Source organism: Giraffa tippelskirchi, chromosome 13, assembly GCF_054371585.1.
Source record: "Giraffa tippelskirchi isolate mGirTip1 chromosome 13, T2T-mGirTip1v1.2.pri, whole genome shotgun sequence".
In the NCBI taxonomy this organism is placed as follows: domain Eukaryota; kingdom Metazoa; phylum Chordata; class Mammalia; order Artiodactyla; family Giraffidae; genus Giraffa; species Giraffa tippelskirchi.
In genome coordinates this window covers 51501243-51518956 of record NC_137287.1, presented here as the reverse complement: position 1 = coordinate 51518956, position 17714 = coordinate 51501243, and the positions used below count along the sequence as shown (strand labels likewise).

The 17714-nt window shown below is 43.7% G+C and overlaps 1 protein-coding gene across 9 annotated transcripts in view; it reads right to left on the bottom strand.

Moving 5' to 3' along the window:
- KIF16B (kinesin family member 16B) overlaps positions 1–17714 on the bottom strand; it is a 394203-nt gene that overhangs the window by 302970 nt on the left and 73519 nt on the right. For all 9 annotated transcript variants that reach the window (XM_081556493.1, XM_081556494.1, XM_081556490.1 and 6 more), the window contains 2 exons: positions 17267–17332; positions 13174–13233 (listed from right to left, as the gene is read on the bottom strand). In XM_081556493.1, coding sequence (XP_081412619.1) covers positions 13174–13233; positions 17267–17332 — 126 coding nt within the window. The remainder of the gene's footprint in view (positions 1–13173; positions 13234–17266; positions 17333–17714) is intronic.

Below are 17714 nucleotides of genomic sequence, written 5' to 3'. Positions count from 1 at the left end.
ATTTCAAATGTACATACTTTGTGTATGTTGAATCTCAATTAAAAAAATAAACTCAAATGCCTGTGTGAGGTTTTTTAAAAAGGTCCTGTGAACAGACCATCTTATTTAACGACAAATAATCTACTCAGTTGAAATGTCTTTTCAAATGCCATCACCCAACGTCTCCAAACACTTGCATGCATGTGCAATTTGGGGACTATAAAACTCTGCAAGAAGTTACATGGGCCACTTTCTTCTGGGAGCCTTCGCCCATATGATAAACCTATCAAAATGTGCTTCCTAGGCCTGTGGGTCCCAACTCCTGTGAGGCTCCAGGCTACTGTTTTTAAAAAAAGAGATTTTGGGGTATCATCCCCCACAACTCTCATTTCATGACACTGCAGAGCCCAGAAAATGGTCTTTTAAAAAGGCCCTCAAAAGATTCTGAGTTGAAAACACTTCCCTATGGAAAATCAACTGGTATGAAGTGCAGATTAACTGGTACTTACGTTGCTTTGGATAAGAAACTGGACTTGGCGACTGAAAGAGCATCATAGCAAGTTCTGTGGTTTCACTTCAGTCCCTTAATCTGCTGGAAATGCCAGTGTAATTTTTACTTTAATAGCAAGGACAAGAAAGCCTAAATAGAATCCACTGATACAGAGGAGATTGGATCTAGAAGAAAATGAGCATCTTCAGTGATGTTCATGTTGCTCGAGTCTTCCAAGGAGAAATCACAGCTGTCAGGAAATCACTACTCTCAGGTATGACACACAGGCGACTTCTCAGGAAGGCTGTTCTTAGCTGGTAAAGCCAAGGTTATTAATGTTAAGTATTACAAAAGATAGCATAAATCTATAACCATCTCCCCCCTTGCAAGTATCAGAATATCCTGGTAATAAATATTCACACACAACTTAAGTCTATATTTGTTTTTCAGTATCTGCCCATGGCTACTGATCCTGTCTTACAGATATATACTTTCTAAAATTAACACTTCTGCTAAGAGACTTGGAACTCTAGCACTTGGAGTTTGGAGAAACAATGGTCATCCTTAAATGATGCAAAGGCAAAATCAACCCAGATGCTAAGGAACAGTAATCTCCTAAAACCTGCCATTGTGCTCTAGATGGAGGGCAGTGCCAACTCACCGCTCATAGCAACTGTTGCTAGGGAGACTGGGTTGGGAAACATCAAGTTAAAGCGGTAGACGGGAAATGAAGCCAAATTTAAAACCACATGTGAAAAGCCGAAAAGGAGAACAGGCGCTCATTTAGAGCTCTTTTTAAATAACATAATCAATCTAGAAAAGGAAGGGAAATGTGCTTAAACACATGGAATTCACTGTGTACCACCCTTCAATTCTAACACCAGAGAAGACTGAGTTCTCCTGCGTGGAATGTTCCCACGAGGGCACAGATACCCATGGGCCTTTCACACAGTCTCCCGCCGGACACACGACTTCTGAGTCAGAAAGGAAGTGACTGAAAATATTTTCTCTGAAGTTCAGATGGTTCAAATCCCTGGGTCAGGAAGATGCCCTGGAGAAGGGGATGGCTACTCACTCCAATATTCTTGCCTTGAGAATTCCATGGACAGAGGAGCCTGGCAGGCTACAGTCCACTGTGTCACGGAGAATCAAACACGACTGAGTGACTAACACTTTCACTTTTCAAGAAACAAAAGAATACTTCTACTGCGTTATATCTTCTGTTTGCCCTGAATATATTTCACAATGTATATTTCACAATATAAGTGACCAGGTTCTGCGTCTCCAGTGGAAAACATGGATAGTGCCACCAGGATTCCCCTGCACCCACCACTCCAACAGTGCACGGCAGCTACCGTGATCTCACCCCAGCTCAAAGGTGGGCCCTGGTTCATCTCTACCAATCCGTGTAACCCATTCTCTTTATCAGAGTGACTGGGAGAGATAACCTGGACCTAAGCCAGTCAGCACAAGGCCCCAGGGACTGGTTCACAAGTACATAGTTCAATCAGTGCAAAGTTCAGAACTTGGCTGGAAACTCTGAACCCAGACTCTTTGAATTTAGATGGTGTGGTGGGTAAATACAAAGCTGTCATTGCTGCTCTCACCGGCCATTCCGAGAGCCTAAAGATGAAGTCATTACACCACAAAGGCACAACTAAGAACAGTCCCAGAGAAGCAGAGCCAGCGCCCCGATCAAACCATGTCTAAACCCCACCCTACCACCTGACCACTACTCTTCTACCTTATAAGCCAGACTGGAACTGGGGTTTCTGTTATTTGAAATTAACAAACAAACATGAAACACTACATAATAAAATGCCTTATAAGTAATGCCCCATTGTAGCTGCATAAAACTGTACTTTTTAGAAGTTTGCATATATATAATTTCTGGGTTTTTTGGCCAATGAGAAGACATATATTATTGTCAAGCCAGTTTTACATATGAAAGGATGGATTTGGAGAAAATAAAACAAGTAAGAAAAAAATGGTCAACTACATGTGAAATCTGAAAACAAAAAAAAAAAGCTCACAGATTGGTGGTTTGGTGGCTGCCAGTGGTGGCTCAAGCAGTAAAGAATCTGCCTCCAATGCAGGAGACCTGGTCTCAATCCCTGGGTTGGAAGATCCCTTGGAGGAGGACATGGCAACCCACTCCAGTATTCTGGCCTGGAGAATTTCACAGACAGAGGAGCCTGGCGGGCTCCAGTCCATGGGGTTGCAGAGTCAAACATGACTGAGCGACTTTCACTTTCACACTTTTTTACACAGGGTGGTAATGTGAAGTGGAATAAGTGGACGTGGTCAAAAGGTACAGACTTTCAGCTGTAAAATGAGTAAGTGCTGGGGATGCAATGTACAGTTAATAAAACTTCTTGCATGTTTGAAAGTTGCTAAGAGCAGATCTTAAAGGTTCTCATTACATGAAAAAAAAAGTAATTATGCTGAAGAATGTTAACTATATTTACTGTGGTGATCACTTCGCAAAATACACAAATATTGAACTGCTATGCTGTACACTTGAAATTAATACAATGTTAGATGTCAGTAATACCTCAATAAGAAAAAAAAAAGGAAAAACTGGCTAACATTACTGTAATGCTTACAATACTGACTATGTGTTGGACTCACCTTATATGACAGGTACTATTACTGTCTGCATCTTACAGAGATTCTGCGACACAGAAAGGCCAAAGGGACCAAGATTAGGACATGCATAGACAAAGGCATCAGGCCAGGCAGGAGGAGGACCAACTCCTCGCTCCCAGGATCTCTCCACCTCCCCACTCCTCTGCAAACTCACTACTCTGAGGACTCCTCCAAGGTGAGTTAGGTGTGTTTCTGGGTGACATGGACAATAAACTGATAGTACTGTGAAACAGTCGCTGTTTAAGCTTTCCTGCCAACAAAACCAAGTTCCTACAGTGTAGCACCTCCAGAGAGTTCACGTGCACATAAACCATTACTTCCATATGACCAAGGCAATCCTTTCCCCCTGACTGCAGCTACAAATATGCATTAAGAGCCCGTCACTGTACATGCCTCACTGCAAAACATCAGAAGGAAAATCCCCTATGTATTCAAAATAATTTATCACGTGGTTCCAACATTTTTTTTTTTTATAAATTTATTTATTTTAGTTGGGGGCTAATTACTTTACAATATTGTAATAGTTTTTGCCATACATTGACATGAATCAGCCATGGGTTTACATGTGTTCCCCTTCCTGGACCCCCCACCCACCTCCCTCCCCATCCCATCCCTCTGGGTCATCCCATTGCCCCGGCCCTGAGCCCTTGTCTCATGCATCGAACATGGAATGGTGTTCTGTTTCACATATGATAATATACATGTTTCAATGCTATTCTCCCAGAATGTCCCACCCTCACCGTCTCCCTCAGAGTCTATAAAATTGTTCTATGCATCTGTGTCTCTTATTCTGTCTCGCATATAGGGTTATCGTTACCATCTTTCAAATTCCATATATATATGCATTAGTATACTGTATTGTTGTTTTTCTTTCTGGCTTACTTCACTCTGTATAATGGGCTCCAGTTTCATCCATCTCAGTAGAACCGATTCAAATGCATTTTTTTTAATGGCTGAGTAATATTCCATTGTGTATATGTACCACAGCTTCCTTATCCATCCACAGGGCATATTTGACTTATTTCTGAGCCTTCTGTTTCAAGAAACATTATTCAAAAGTAAGAACCAACATACACTTGCAATACCTTTATTTATGAGCAGCTCCTTCAAGATGAAAACTGCCACAGAAAATAAGGTAGCCTTGGCATTATTAACAGCATCAGAGCTGGTTCTGGGAACAGCTCGCTGAGCCTCTGACTCTGCCACATTCTCAGTCAACCTCCAGTGTGAAGGCACCGACAGTCATCTCCCTTAATTATCAAATCCCAGTTTCAGAGCACAATGAACTTTATTACTTCACCTTTTATATTAAAAAAACAGGTGCAAGAGCAGAACTTTAGAAAGCGGAGAACACAAGAGTCTGATGGAAATTAACAACCAGAGAAGTCGACAACAGTGGAAACAGTGTCAGACTTTATTTTTTGGGGCTCCAAAATCACTGCAGATGGTGACTGCAGCCATGAAATTAAAAGACGCTTACTCCTTGAAGGAAGGTTATGACCAACCTAGATAGCATATTTAAAAGCAGAGACATTACTTTGCCAACAAACGTCCATCTAGTCAAGGCTACGGTTTTTCCAGTGGTCATGTATGGATGTGAGAGTTGGATGAAGAAAGCTGAGTGCCGAAGAATTGATGCTTTTGAACTGTGGTGTTGGAGAAGACTCTTGAGAGTCCCTTGGACTGCAAGGAGATCCAACCAGTCCATCCTAAAGGAGATCAGTCCTGGGTATTCATTGGAAGGACTGATGCTGAAGCTAAAACTCCAATACTTTGGCCACCTCATGCGAAGAGTTGACTCACTGGAAAAGACCCTAATGCTGGGAAGGATTGAGGGCAGGAGGAGAAGGGGACAACAGAGGATTAGATGGTTGGATGGCATCACCGACTCGATGGACATGGGTTTGGGTAAACTCCAGGAGTTTGTGATGGACAGGGAGGCCTGGCGTGCTGCGATTCATGGGGTCGCAAAGAGTTGGACATGACTGAGCGACTGAACTGAACTGAAGTCGACAAACTAACAACCATGTACCATTAACATATAAAGCGCAATAATGTCTTTTTCCTCTTGCTGCAGATTGAGAACCAGCCAGCAAGGCAGTATGTGTTAATACACTACAAAAAGACAAAGGGCTTTGCACCAGGGGTACTGACAGTTAACTTTTGTCCAGACACAGACTCATTCACATTAGTCTGCACACTGAAGCAGGGAGACAAATAATTTCTCTCATAAAGTTGGAAACAGTATGTGTGACTGTCTAAGGTCAGAATTTTGAACCATCAAATCCCCAGATGGTTGCTAATAAGGAGGGTGATGCATGGCTGAAAGAGTTGTCTCCTCTTTCATCCAAAAGCTGGGAAAAATCAATGCCTGTAAACAGAATTCTATCCTAGAGCTACCCCCAGGTTCAATTCTTATATCAAGAAGAGGTCAAGTTTAACTGATACAAATGGAGACAGCGGCCACAGAAGATGTCACCTCTCCACTGGTTTGTCTGTAGGTTATCTAGAAACCAGAATATCCAGGGCCCTGTGCAGTAGGAATTCAGAGGTCCATGACCTGGCTGGCATCAAACCTGCCAAGCACCAGCCCCAGGTATCCGCGTTCCCTCCAAATGCATTACCCTCCCCAACACACGTCTCCTCCGTGAAATGGAAAACTGCAGACAGCAGGAAGAAATTCTGTGATGGGTTTCTGTAATCTTCCAGAGACAAAAGTTCAGCTGATAGATTCTATCATAAAATGGAAATAAGTTGGTTTAAAGTATGCCTCTTCATGAAATTCGAACTCAGAAAATCTAAAGCCAGTCAAGGATTCCAATTTCACTCTACTCTATTTCTTATTAGTCAAAACATTCTGAAAGAACAACAACAAAAAATTTCTCCATCCATGTGTGTCACACTCCTGCCACGGGCTTGTAGTCCCCTCCCTCTTCTGCAGCCCAGAGACAGAATCTTAAGACACCAGCACAAGTTAAGGCAAAATCATGTGCGTCAGGATCGCATCATCATGTAGATTCAAATATGTACCACCCTCCAATTCAATTCAGCATTATCGTCAGAAAAAACTCCAAATAGTGTCTGGGAAAAAAAAAAAAAACACTTTAATTCAACAAATCGCTCACTTTTCAAGGACAAGCCTCTGCAGGGACAGCCTCTGCTGTGAGCAACCTGCTGCCTCCCCGCACCCCATGCCAAACAAGTCAGATGGCCCCTGCAGGGCCGTGAAAACACAGAAGCTGGTCACGCACTAGAATAATCCAAGGATATGTCTGCAGTAAGGAAGAGACCCTGTTTGCTGAGAACTGGGAAGAATAACCCCTGCTGGGGGATTCCACAGAACACGCCTCCGGGCTGTGAGCATCCGCAGCGCAGCCCGGCCCTGGACAGACCTGCACAGACAGAGCCGCGGGCCCTTCTGCCAGGCCAGCTGCCCGACACCTGAGAGCCACCTGCGGCGGCCCCTGCTGGCTGCAACTTATTCTGAGGCACAGGGCTCAACACGTTATTTGGAAGTCAGATAATAAAGTCAGATAAAAAAAACTACCTCTGAAAGTTTCATTTTCTTTTTTTTTTTTTAATAAATTTATTTATTTTAGTTGGGGGCTAATTACTTTACAATATTGTAATAGTTTTTGCCATACATTGACATGAATCAGCCATGGGTTTACATATGTTCCCCTTCCTGGACCCCCCACCCACCTCCCTCCCCATCCCATCCTTCTGGATCATCCCATTGCCCCGGCCCTGAGCCCTTGTCACATGCATCGAACATGGAACGGTGTTCTGTTTCACATACGATAATATACATGTTTCAATGCTATTCTCCCAGAACGTCCCACCCTCACCTTCTCCCTCAGAGTCCATAAAATTGTTCCATGCATCTGTGTCTCTTATTCTGTCTCGCATTTAGGTTTCATCTAAATGATGAAAATGAAACTTTCATATTTCAACCCTATATGAAAGTTTCATTTTCATCATTTAGAAGACACTAGAACAGAGAAACGAAAATGTATCCAGAGCAGACAAACCAAAAAGGTGCATACTGGGTGGGGTTGGGGGGAGAGGGGGTGGGGGTGAGGGGCCAATGGATGGAAGGATTCCGCGTGACTTGAAAAAATTCCTCAGCAGTAAGACGTACAAAGCCAGGCCAGAAGGGACACAGGCAGAGTATTAAGTGGTCACCTTATAAACCATCCCAAGTACAAAGCAGCCAATGCCACGTGGAAGCCACGGAAAGGGGAGCTGACATGAAGGCCCTGGGAACGCACCGACCCCAGGCCTGGCAGAAGTCAATTCATCACAACATTAAGTTCCAAGAGCCAACAGTTATAGCAGCTTAAGACAAATTCAGCCAGAATGAAAAACACACTGGGGCAGCCAAAGATTCTGAGCAGCTGGCAGTGCCCAGCATCAGACAGAAATGCCAGGTGTTCACATCCTGGGGGACTTTAAGACAAGGAACTGGTTACCCTGATGATGGGAGAGCTGGGCAGCTGGTGGAGCTGGTGAGGCCACGAACAAGCTGACGAGGCCAGGAAACCAGCATGACCCCGGGGAGGAGGGGCAGGTGAGGAGGAGATTCTGGAAGTTAGGGGTGTATCACTGCAAAGTACCGCACCAGGAATTCTTCAAGAAAACGGCATAAGAGAGGTCTGGTTCCTCCCTCCAACCCCTCACAGCAAATCCCAGTCGGCAAAGGGCAGCCCTCTCAGTAGCTCCCCATGATATAGGTCAGAGCAGGAGAAGGGAAAACCCGGACTGAGGGCAAGCGAGTCCAAGATGGCCCCATCTTTCCTTCCCCAGCTTTTCAGGTCCAATACACATACCTGGAGGGGTAGACACGTCAGCCGGGCATCTTATTAATACACAAGTTCCAACTTCGGGGCCTGCGGTGAGACAGCGCCTGCATTTCCAACCAGCATACGAACGATACTGATGCTGCTGGTCCAGGAACCACACACAGAGCAGCAAAAACCTAACTGACCCAAGGGACGAACTGGACTGTAATCAACAGGAACGCAGCCACATTCCTTCCAAGGATGAAAAACACGGTCGTCTATGAGCCTTTCAAATAGTAATGAGGAAAACGGGATGGAATACACAGGCAGGAGCTCCAGGTAGGACTGCTGCCTGCACAACACTGCACGTTACCTTCCCTGTCAGCTCACCAGGTGGGTGTGGTTCATGGCTGTTACAAGCTGAAATGTGTCCCCCTGAAGTTCAAATGCTGAACCCCTAAGCCCCAGTATCTCAGGATGTGGCTGTTTTCAGAGATATAGCCTTTTAAGAGATAATTATGTTAAAACAGAAGCCATTAGGCTGAGCCCTAGTCCAATCTGACCAATGTCTTTATAAGAAAAGGAGATTAGGCCACAGAGGGTGACCAGAGCTCTAGGCACACAGAAAAAAGGCCACAAGCCAAGGAGAGACGGAGGCTTCAGGACAAGCCTGCTCCAGCGAGAGCTTGATCTTGGTCTTCTAGCCTCCAGAACTGCAAGCAAATGTCTGCTGCTTAGGCCTCAAGTCTGTGATGTTGTTATGATCATCCTAGCAAACTAACATAAAGATTTTGTTTTAGTTCCTTGATACTACTACCAGTAAGGTTTCCCTGTATGCCTGCTTTGTGAGAAACAGAGTCGAGTTTCTAGGAGCTGGTACACAGAATGATAAAGACACAGTCCGAGGCCAGGTCCTGCTCCTGCGTAGAGGGAGAAACCAAGATCACCAAACACCAATTATGATGAATGCTGTGAAAGAGGCAGAACCAAAAGCCTTTACAATTGCCAGAGGAAAACAAAATCATTCCATCTGAAAAGTGGGAGAGAAGAGGGATCAGAAAGAGCTTCACGGTGGATTCTGATGGGCATGGAAAGAGGAGTACCTGAGATGACGGAGCAGCACAGGCAAAGGCCAGGAGACCCCCAGAACCCAACACCCTGTGCAGACAGGGAACAGCAAGGCATCTGGCCAGGTGGGGGCAGGGCAGGGGCAGACGGAACTATGGAACTGGGAAGGAGCTCAACGCCTCTGGGGACCAGCAAGGGAGTCTAGACTTTAATTTCTAGAAATGAAGATTAATGAAAATGAGGAAGGTAGATTAACAGGCCAAAAAATGGATATACAGTGTGAACTGTAGAGGATGATAAAGCCCACGTTACTACCCACCTAAGAAATGTCTCTTCAAGGGCAACACACTTTACACTGTCATCAGCTACTTGCATCCTAATCCCAAACACTTTATCACCTCTTGCCTCATGACCTGGGTATAAGGAAGAGGTGCCATCCACCCTGACTTTCAAGCTGGGGATGAGGGTACATGACACTGTGGGTAAGTGTCACAACCCACAGGTGATTCAGGAAGAGAACTGAAGCCTGAGATGGAGCTGGAAGGTCAAAGCCCCAGGCTCGTGCAATTATCACCACGGCATCACCAGCTCAGCTGCAAACACCCAGCATCTCTTCAGAGCATCTTTCACCCCCCTCTTCACCCCACTCAACACACCTGAGACTTCACTCATCCCCAGCAAGGAAAGCCCCAGACTAGGTCACCAAGAAAGGGACAAAGTCACTCCTTGGTTTGTGAGCATCTGAGAGCTCGGGAAAGAAAAAGCCCCAAGGATGGCTCCTAGTATGCCAAGAGGCACTGAAGCATCCTTTATCGCCCTTCAGTCCCCTAGACGGCCTCACTCTCAGTCTTCTCTCCGAAGGTCTCTCCTTGGATGTTTAGGATTCAGGGCTTGGAAGGGACAATACTGACAAGTTGGCAGAGTCAACAACCAGCGCTATGGTGAAGATGATCCTGGGAATCTACTGCCTCACTGGGCTCATCTCTAGAAACAAGCAAATGCAGTAGAAAACCAAGGTCCCAGAATTGAAGATCCGTATTTTAACAGGGTCACATGTCAATTAAACCACCGGTCTCAAAGCAACATTACACCTTTAAACTCTTGCCATGGCCCCGTGGGTGAAATACACTTCTTCCCCCTTCACTTTCTGTTTGGACTTCCTTCCATCACGATACGAGCAGATGCTTGAAATGTGCTTGCAAGACCAGGGGTGCCTGCTTCTACATTGGCCATGACCATGGATCATGCCTAGGACAACCAGCCAGTCCCAGAGAGTGAGAGACAGACCTGGAACCCACCCACAGCCTGGATCCAAGCCCAGCCAGACCAGCCAACCAGCCAATATGCACAGGCACGAGGGACAATGTATGTTGTTTTAAGCCACTGGACTGGAGTGGGCTCTATATAGCATGACTGGAACAAGAGCTGATGAAGGAAGTGTCAGGCAGCAAAAATACCAGGAAGAATCACAAACTGAACAGACACGAACTCATCGCAAAGCAATCTCTTTCCCCATCAGTTTCCAAAGAATGTCTTCAAAAGCATCTGCGTAGGCCTCTGCTTCACCTCAGGCCTCAGGCACTGTCTTCCAATAAAAGATGAAGACAGCTCTTAAAATATCAAACGTGAGCAGAAAGCAACTACGAGTTTAAAACACAGACACCAGCAGAGAGATCTACAAAGGGCTTGCTGGGTCAAAAGAAGGGAAAAATCTGAAACATCATGAGCCCTTCTCATAACCTTAAACACTGAGGACATAACACCTCGCTAGTCTTCTCATCTCAGAAGTTATAAAAAATAAAAACAGTAAGATTTATGAAAAACAGAGTTGGAATTGCAAGAGGATTTATTTAGCTTCAGGGTCCAGAATAACATTAGGAGAAAAAAGCATCAGAAACGGTTCAGGGGTTCACCATGGTGACTCTCAGTGTGGACAGCTCTGCAGGGCTATTATAAAACCCCCAGCACAGTGACAAGGAGAGACCGGCAGAAAGGGTGGGCTGACATCTTTGCATTCACTGCTGCACTGTCTCCTGTGCTATAAGGCACAATGCATACCAATGCTTTGCAAATAGCTAATGACTTGATTTCTCTTTTCCTTATGTGCAGCGAATTTTACTCCTCTCTTTCAGGCAAATTTGCTGAGGAAAGTATGCATCGTGCCATGAACAGTCCAACAATCGGGCTTCTTAAGACTGGGGCTGTGGCCCCACACCTCCAAGTGGACTCGACAGAGATGATGATGAACACAGTTTCATCTTTGCCTGTGCTTACTCCCACCCAACTCTTCAGAAATGCAACTGAAGTCTTTGCTCAGTTTTCCTGCATGAAAATCTCTCGACAAAACAAACGCTGAGAAAGTACCTTAAAGTAACATGACACTATCAGAGTTGGACTGTGAAGAAAGCTGAGTGCCGAAGAATTGATGCTTTTGAACTGTGGTGTTGGAGAAGACTCTTGAGAGTCCCTTGGACTGCAAGGAGATCCAACCAGTCCATCCTAAAGGAGATCAGTCCTGGGTGTTCACTGGAAGGATTGATGTTGAAGCTGAAACTCCAATACTTTGGCCACCTCATGCGAAGAGTTGACTCATTGGAAAAGACCCTGATGCTGGGAAGGATTGGGGGCGGGAGGAGAAGGGGACGACCGAGGATGAGATGGCTGGATGGCATCACCGACTCAATAGACATGGGTTTGGGTAAATTCCGGGAGTTGGTGATGGACAGGGAGGCCTGGCGTGCTGTGATTCATGGGGTCGCAAAGAGTTGGACATGACTGAGCGACTGAACTGAACTGATCATCATCATCTGTAGGAAAGCAAAGAAAGTCTGGATGCAGAAGCCTCACTGACTGCAGCCCTTTTCACAGCTGGAAAAAATGTCTCTGGGACCACCACGACCCATGGTCACTGAGGACTGCAGCTCAACTCTGCTCTTGAGAAATAAGCGTTGTAGCCCCCAGAGCAGGCCAGGCTGCCTACGTGGTACAAGGAAGCTTTATATAAGATGAAGCTGACCCCACTCTCAGAGCAAGTAACTCAGCGGTTATTCCAGGACTTCAAAAGTCCCCCCTTCAACCCTGTGAAATGGTCACCAGGCGCTCCCTCTTCACGTGAAGGCCATCCAAGCCAGGGTTCTGCAAAGACACACAGCTAAACCTCATCACCCTCACCAATATTCAAGGGAGGCCTCAGTCCTTTGGGAAGTTTTACCTCCACAGATCTTAAAAAAAAAAACACGATTCAGTAATCACCTCTGAATCGCCTTCTCTCATGTGTAAGGACAGACAGATGCTATCAAAGCGTGAAATTCCAGGCTGAACCTCAAACCTGATGTGGCTGATCCTTCACAGATGACACAAGTTTCCTACCAACTCAGCAAAAAAATGGGACCACAAAGAAACGTGTATTTTGAAGCATAAAGTATGAAACATGGAGGCTATTACTGACATCTTTTCACCATGAATCTTGCCAAAAATGCAGACCATCACCACCTAGCTTTTGAGACACACAGGAAAAAAAAAAAAATTCCAGTAGGAAATTACCAGTTGAGAAACTTCTGAAGTCTAGCATGTTACACACATACTCTACAGTATTGCCAAGGGAAGTATTTTTTTTTTTTTTTGTAATTCATTTATTTTAACTGGAGGATATCTACTTTACAATATTGTGATGGTTTTTGCCATACATCACCATCAACATGAACCGGCCATAGGCATACATGTGTCCCCTCCCTCCTGAACCCCGTTCCTACCTCCCTTCCCACCCCATGCCTCCAGGCTGTCACAGAGCACGAGCTCTGGGCACCTTGCATCATATATCAAACTCCCACTGGCTATCCATCTTACATTTTTTTAAACATATTGCTTTTATATTGGGTTTAACAAAAGGCAGAAAGACAAAGTAGGAGCTCTTGAATATTAAATGGAATTTAACATATGTTAAGTCAAAAATGGAAAAAACTCCGCAAGTCAGAGTAAATGCCTTAAGTATGAGCATCGTCTCTAAACACACAGCTTTAATGACTAATAGTTCCCTTTTCTGTTTCTTTAAAATCAAACCAGAGTCCCAACCTCCCAAAAGTTACTACTCAGTTCCATTGACCTTACCTGAAGCAAAGCACACAACTGCCATATTTGATGGAGAAAGAAGAGTTTACCTACTTAAGCAAGCACAGTAAGATTTTAACACCTTTTTACAGTCCTTACTTTCAAAATATTTTGGGTTTCGTTCCACTTATTTGTCCATTCCTTGGTCAATTCTTGAACCTAAAAGAAAAAAACATACATATGTCATTGCTCTATAAAAAAATTACTGTGATTTTCTTCTAGAAAGTTTTCAAACTTTTATAGATTATAAAAGAACGTACTATACTTTTTAAAATTAGATAGCAATGCCTCAAAGTACCATCACCAAATATAAATCAAACAAGCTGATCTCACCCTACAACCTATATTACGGCAAAGGAAACAGAAAAAAATTTGTCAAGTTGCCTAGAGCTTTACAGCAGTCTTTTTCAAGATGTACTTAAATAAAAGCTGCTTCCTTGGACATTAACCAAAATTACAAGTTCAAAGATGCCACCATCCCATTACATGGGTTAATTTTTCATGATTATACTTTAGGTCCTAAGAAATGGTGATTTACTTTACTTTCTAATTAGATGTGATGATTAAATCACCTTGGAAACTGCCATTTTCTTTTAGAAGATAATCTGCTTTTGTAGCTAATGAATAGGGTTTATAAATCTCATTTTATCTTTTTTTAAAAAAAAAAAAAGACAATTTTTTATCCCTTTAATTTTGGCCCTTTAATTGACTCTTAGCAAAGGCAAAAATGTCTTTTTGATAATAATCAGCTTCTTTCAAGTCTGCAGTAACTTAAGGGAGAAAATATCCCCCACTGTCGAACACAGCCCAGTTGGAAATGGCTTCTCAGTTAATGAAAATACTCTGCTAGTTCCACACAACTTTTTAAATGACCTGAGTAAGTGATTCATTAAGAAGTAAAGTGATACCTGATTAAGAGGTAGAAAAAAAGGATGGAAAATTCTGTCAAAAGGAATATACTTCGGATTAAAAGAGTGACCTCCGCGGGGCTGGGGAAAGGGCAGGGGCACACAGCCTCCCGAAGCCTCTTCCCTTCTGTCCTTCAGTGTTCCCGCCACCTCCCCGCCCAGCAGCAGGCGCTATCCCAGTTCACCTGACTGGTCTCCCTACCAGTAAGTGACCCTGTTCAACCAGGTCAAAGTGGAAGCACAGAATATCCTGGATTACATGCTCAATGCTCAGAGGAAGATACTCTCTACAGGCCATTAAGTATCATAAACGGAAAGGACGTGAGTCAGCAACCTTCAAGAAAGGCTGTGTTCATTACTGACAAAAAAGGAGGGACTGGAGTGATAGTTTACCCGAGAGCAAAACCAAAACACCTCTCACTCACCTTGTTCATTCAACGGGTAGATATTTTACTTCTCAATTTACCGCAAACACCCTGGAGAAGGAAATGGCAACCCAACCCAGCATTCTTGCCTGGAGAATCCCATGGACAGAGGAGCCTGGTGGGCTGCTGTCCTTGGGGTTGCTGAGTCGGACACGGCTGAGCGACTGAGCACTTACCGCAAACAACTACAGGAGTTCTAAGTTAGCGTGTTTTTTTTTTTTTCAATAAAATATCTTCCTTAAAATGATACAAATAAACTTATTTACAAAACAGAAAGACTTAAAGAACGAGAATGAACTTATGGTTGCCGGCAGGGGCGAGAGGGGAGGGTGGATAGTTAGGGAGCTTGGGATGGACATGTACACACTGCTATATTTAAAATGGGTAACCAAAAGGACCTACTGTACAACACAGGGAACTCTGCTCAATGTTATGTGGCAGCCTGGATGGGAGGGGGGTTTGGGGAGAAGGGATACATGGATATGTATGGCTGAATCCCTTCACTGTTCACCTGAAACTATCACAACATTGTTTGTTAATCACCTATACCCCAATACAAAATAAAACGTTTTAAAAATATATCTTCTTCAACTGGGCTTCCCTGGTAGCTCAGCTGGTAAAGAATATGCCTGCAGTGCAGGAGACCCCAGTTCAATTCCTGGGTTGGGAAGATCCCCTGGAGAAGAGATAGGCTACTCACTCCAGTATTCTTGGGCTTCCCTGGTGGCTCAGACGGTAAAGAATATGCCTGCAGTGCGGGAGACCTGGGTTCGATCCCTGGGCTGGAAAGATCCCCTGGAGGAGGGCATGGCAATCCACTCCAGTATTCTTGCCTCGAGAATCCCCATGGACAGAGGAGCCTGGCGTGCTATAGTCCATGGGGTCACAAAGAGTCAGACACAACTGAGCGACTAAGCACACACACACAAATCTTCTTTAACTAGTTATTAATGTCAAATCTATCATCTTCTCAGTAAGAGAAGAAACAGGACTGAGCCTCTCTAACTTCTTTTTTTGCTCACTGGTACTTTTCAGGCAAGGCTGTCCTGACCGCCCCCCCGGACCAGCCACACACACAGGCTTTCCTTTCATCACTCAAGTGAAGCCAGCCCATGGGTCACAGGGCTTTGTGTGTTGGAAAAGCTTTCAGAGAGGGAATATTACTATACCTTCTCTCCCTACAGACATAGAAAAGACTGGGGTGATGAATTTACTAATTTATAATAATCAGTTAACAGATTCTCCTTGGCAATTTATCTGAGAAACACAAAGTATTTAACAAAATATGATTTGGGATTTCACCAACAGGTAAGTTCTCCCTGAAGAAACGTAAGCCAATTAATCCTTTTCCAATTCAATCAAATAATTCCAGCTTTCAAAGAACTGTAAGTATGCCTTGGGTTTCTTTTACTACCAAATTTAAACCAAATAATCTTCATTTTTAAAATTCAGGAAAAAAAATGCAAAGTCTGATAGCACCTCTCACAGTGTGACCAGGTGATAAGATTTACAGCCAAGTGGATGGCAAACAATTTTAAAAGGTCAGCAAAAGAAGAGATGAAAATTTAGAAAATGTTACTAACAAGAGTCACGTCTGTCCCCATATGTATAATGATTCAAATTAAAATGCTTATTGGTTTCTATTAACTTGCTAGATATTCTTGAAAACTATCAGTAAGAAATAATTTAAGACTATATCCAGACACATCAAGGGTTTCCCTGGTGGCTCAGATGGTAAAGACTCTGCCTGCAATGCAGGAGACCTGGGTTCAATCCCTAGGTCAGGAAGATCCCCTGAAGAAAGAATGGCAACCCACTTTAGTATTCTTGCCTGGAGAATTTCATGGACAGAGGAGCCAGCTGGCTGGGATAGTCCACAGCATAACAAAGAGTTGGATACGACTGAGCGGTGAACACATAGAGTCCAAAAACATCCAAGTCCTCAAAATTAAAATCTGAAGTACCAAAATACAAAATGTCAAGAGGAAAATAGGGATTAAGAAACTAATGTTTTCACTAATGCTATTATCAGCAAATTAATCAGCATAATTATCCAGAAGTGTCAACAAGTTCCTAACTACACTCAGATTTATATCTTCAATATTGTGTACTCTTGAAAGAGCTTTACCAACAGAATCCTATTTTCTTTCTCAATCTGCTTCAACCATTTGGCACAGTGAACAAAATCCACTCTGAAAACATTATTAATACCTGTTTCTCTTTTCACAGAGGTCTTTTTCTTTTAAAAAGAAAAAAAAAAGGTAGTATAGAAGTAGGTCATCCATGAAACTAGTTTTCAGAAAGCACCAGCACATAATACTGGCTTCAGCCCAGAACACTCTCTCTCCCACCCTCAAATTCCACTTTGCCTAAGAGCAGCTAAGCACCTTTCCAGAGTATTCAGTGATTCCCTAAGTGCTGCAATTCCCACTAATAAGTAAAACGACGACAAAAACCCTACGGTGAGGCTGTGGGGACCAGCATGCGAACACAGTCTCCCTCTCCTGAAGGCCCAGCAGCCTCACCACCTCATGCAATGGCCCAGTCTCAGCTGTATTCAACCCTCAACTGCCAGAGAAACCCCATCTATTAAGTCACAGAGGACACAGGAGATATACCGGAAGTCAACAGTGTGGGTCTTTAAAAACACAGTGGGAGTGTTAACTGTCATGAAGAGAGAAACTGAGTCTCAGACAGCAAGTCATGGGCTGGCCAGAAAGTTTGTTTGGGTTTTCCAGTAACATCTTGTGGAAAAACCTGAACAAACTTTCTGGCCAACCCAATACTAAAAAAGTATCCACTTAAAATAGTGAAACTTTACTATTAAAAAAAAAAAAACCAAGTTAAGGTGTTACTTACTCTGGCTTCATTCTGCTGAAGTTTCTCTTCCATACTTAAGGCTGTGGGGGAGTCCAAGAGGGCAATCTGCAATGCAAACCACAAAAGGCAGTGGCAATGAGTGTACACCAATAATCTAGAGGAAGGATCTGCCCTGACACTGTAAATCATCAAAAACTGCCACATAAACTATTAAATAGAGGTGAAAAGTATTTTCCCACACCTCCCCAAAAGTGTTAGTCACCACGAAATCTTTAACCCACAGGGTACATGCCTCATAATAGTCAAAAAACCACAGCATCCTGGTAAAACTACATATGCAATACAAACCAGCAAAGACAAGGAAAAAGACAAACATGTAACACGCTGACATTTTATCAAAATCAAACACAGTCTAAATCCCTAGATCATGAAGGACTCATCTGTTTTGAATGTACACAAAGTACAGATTCAAAAAGAGAGGTTATTC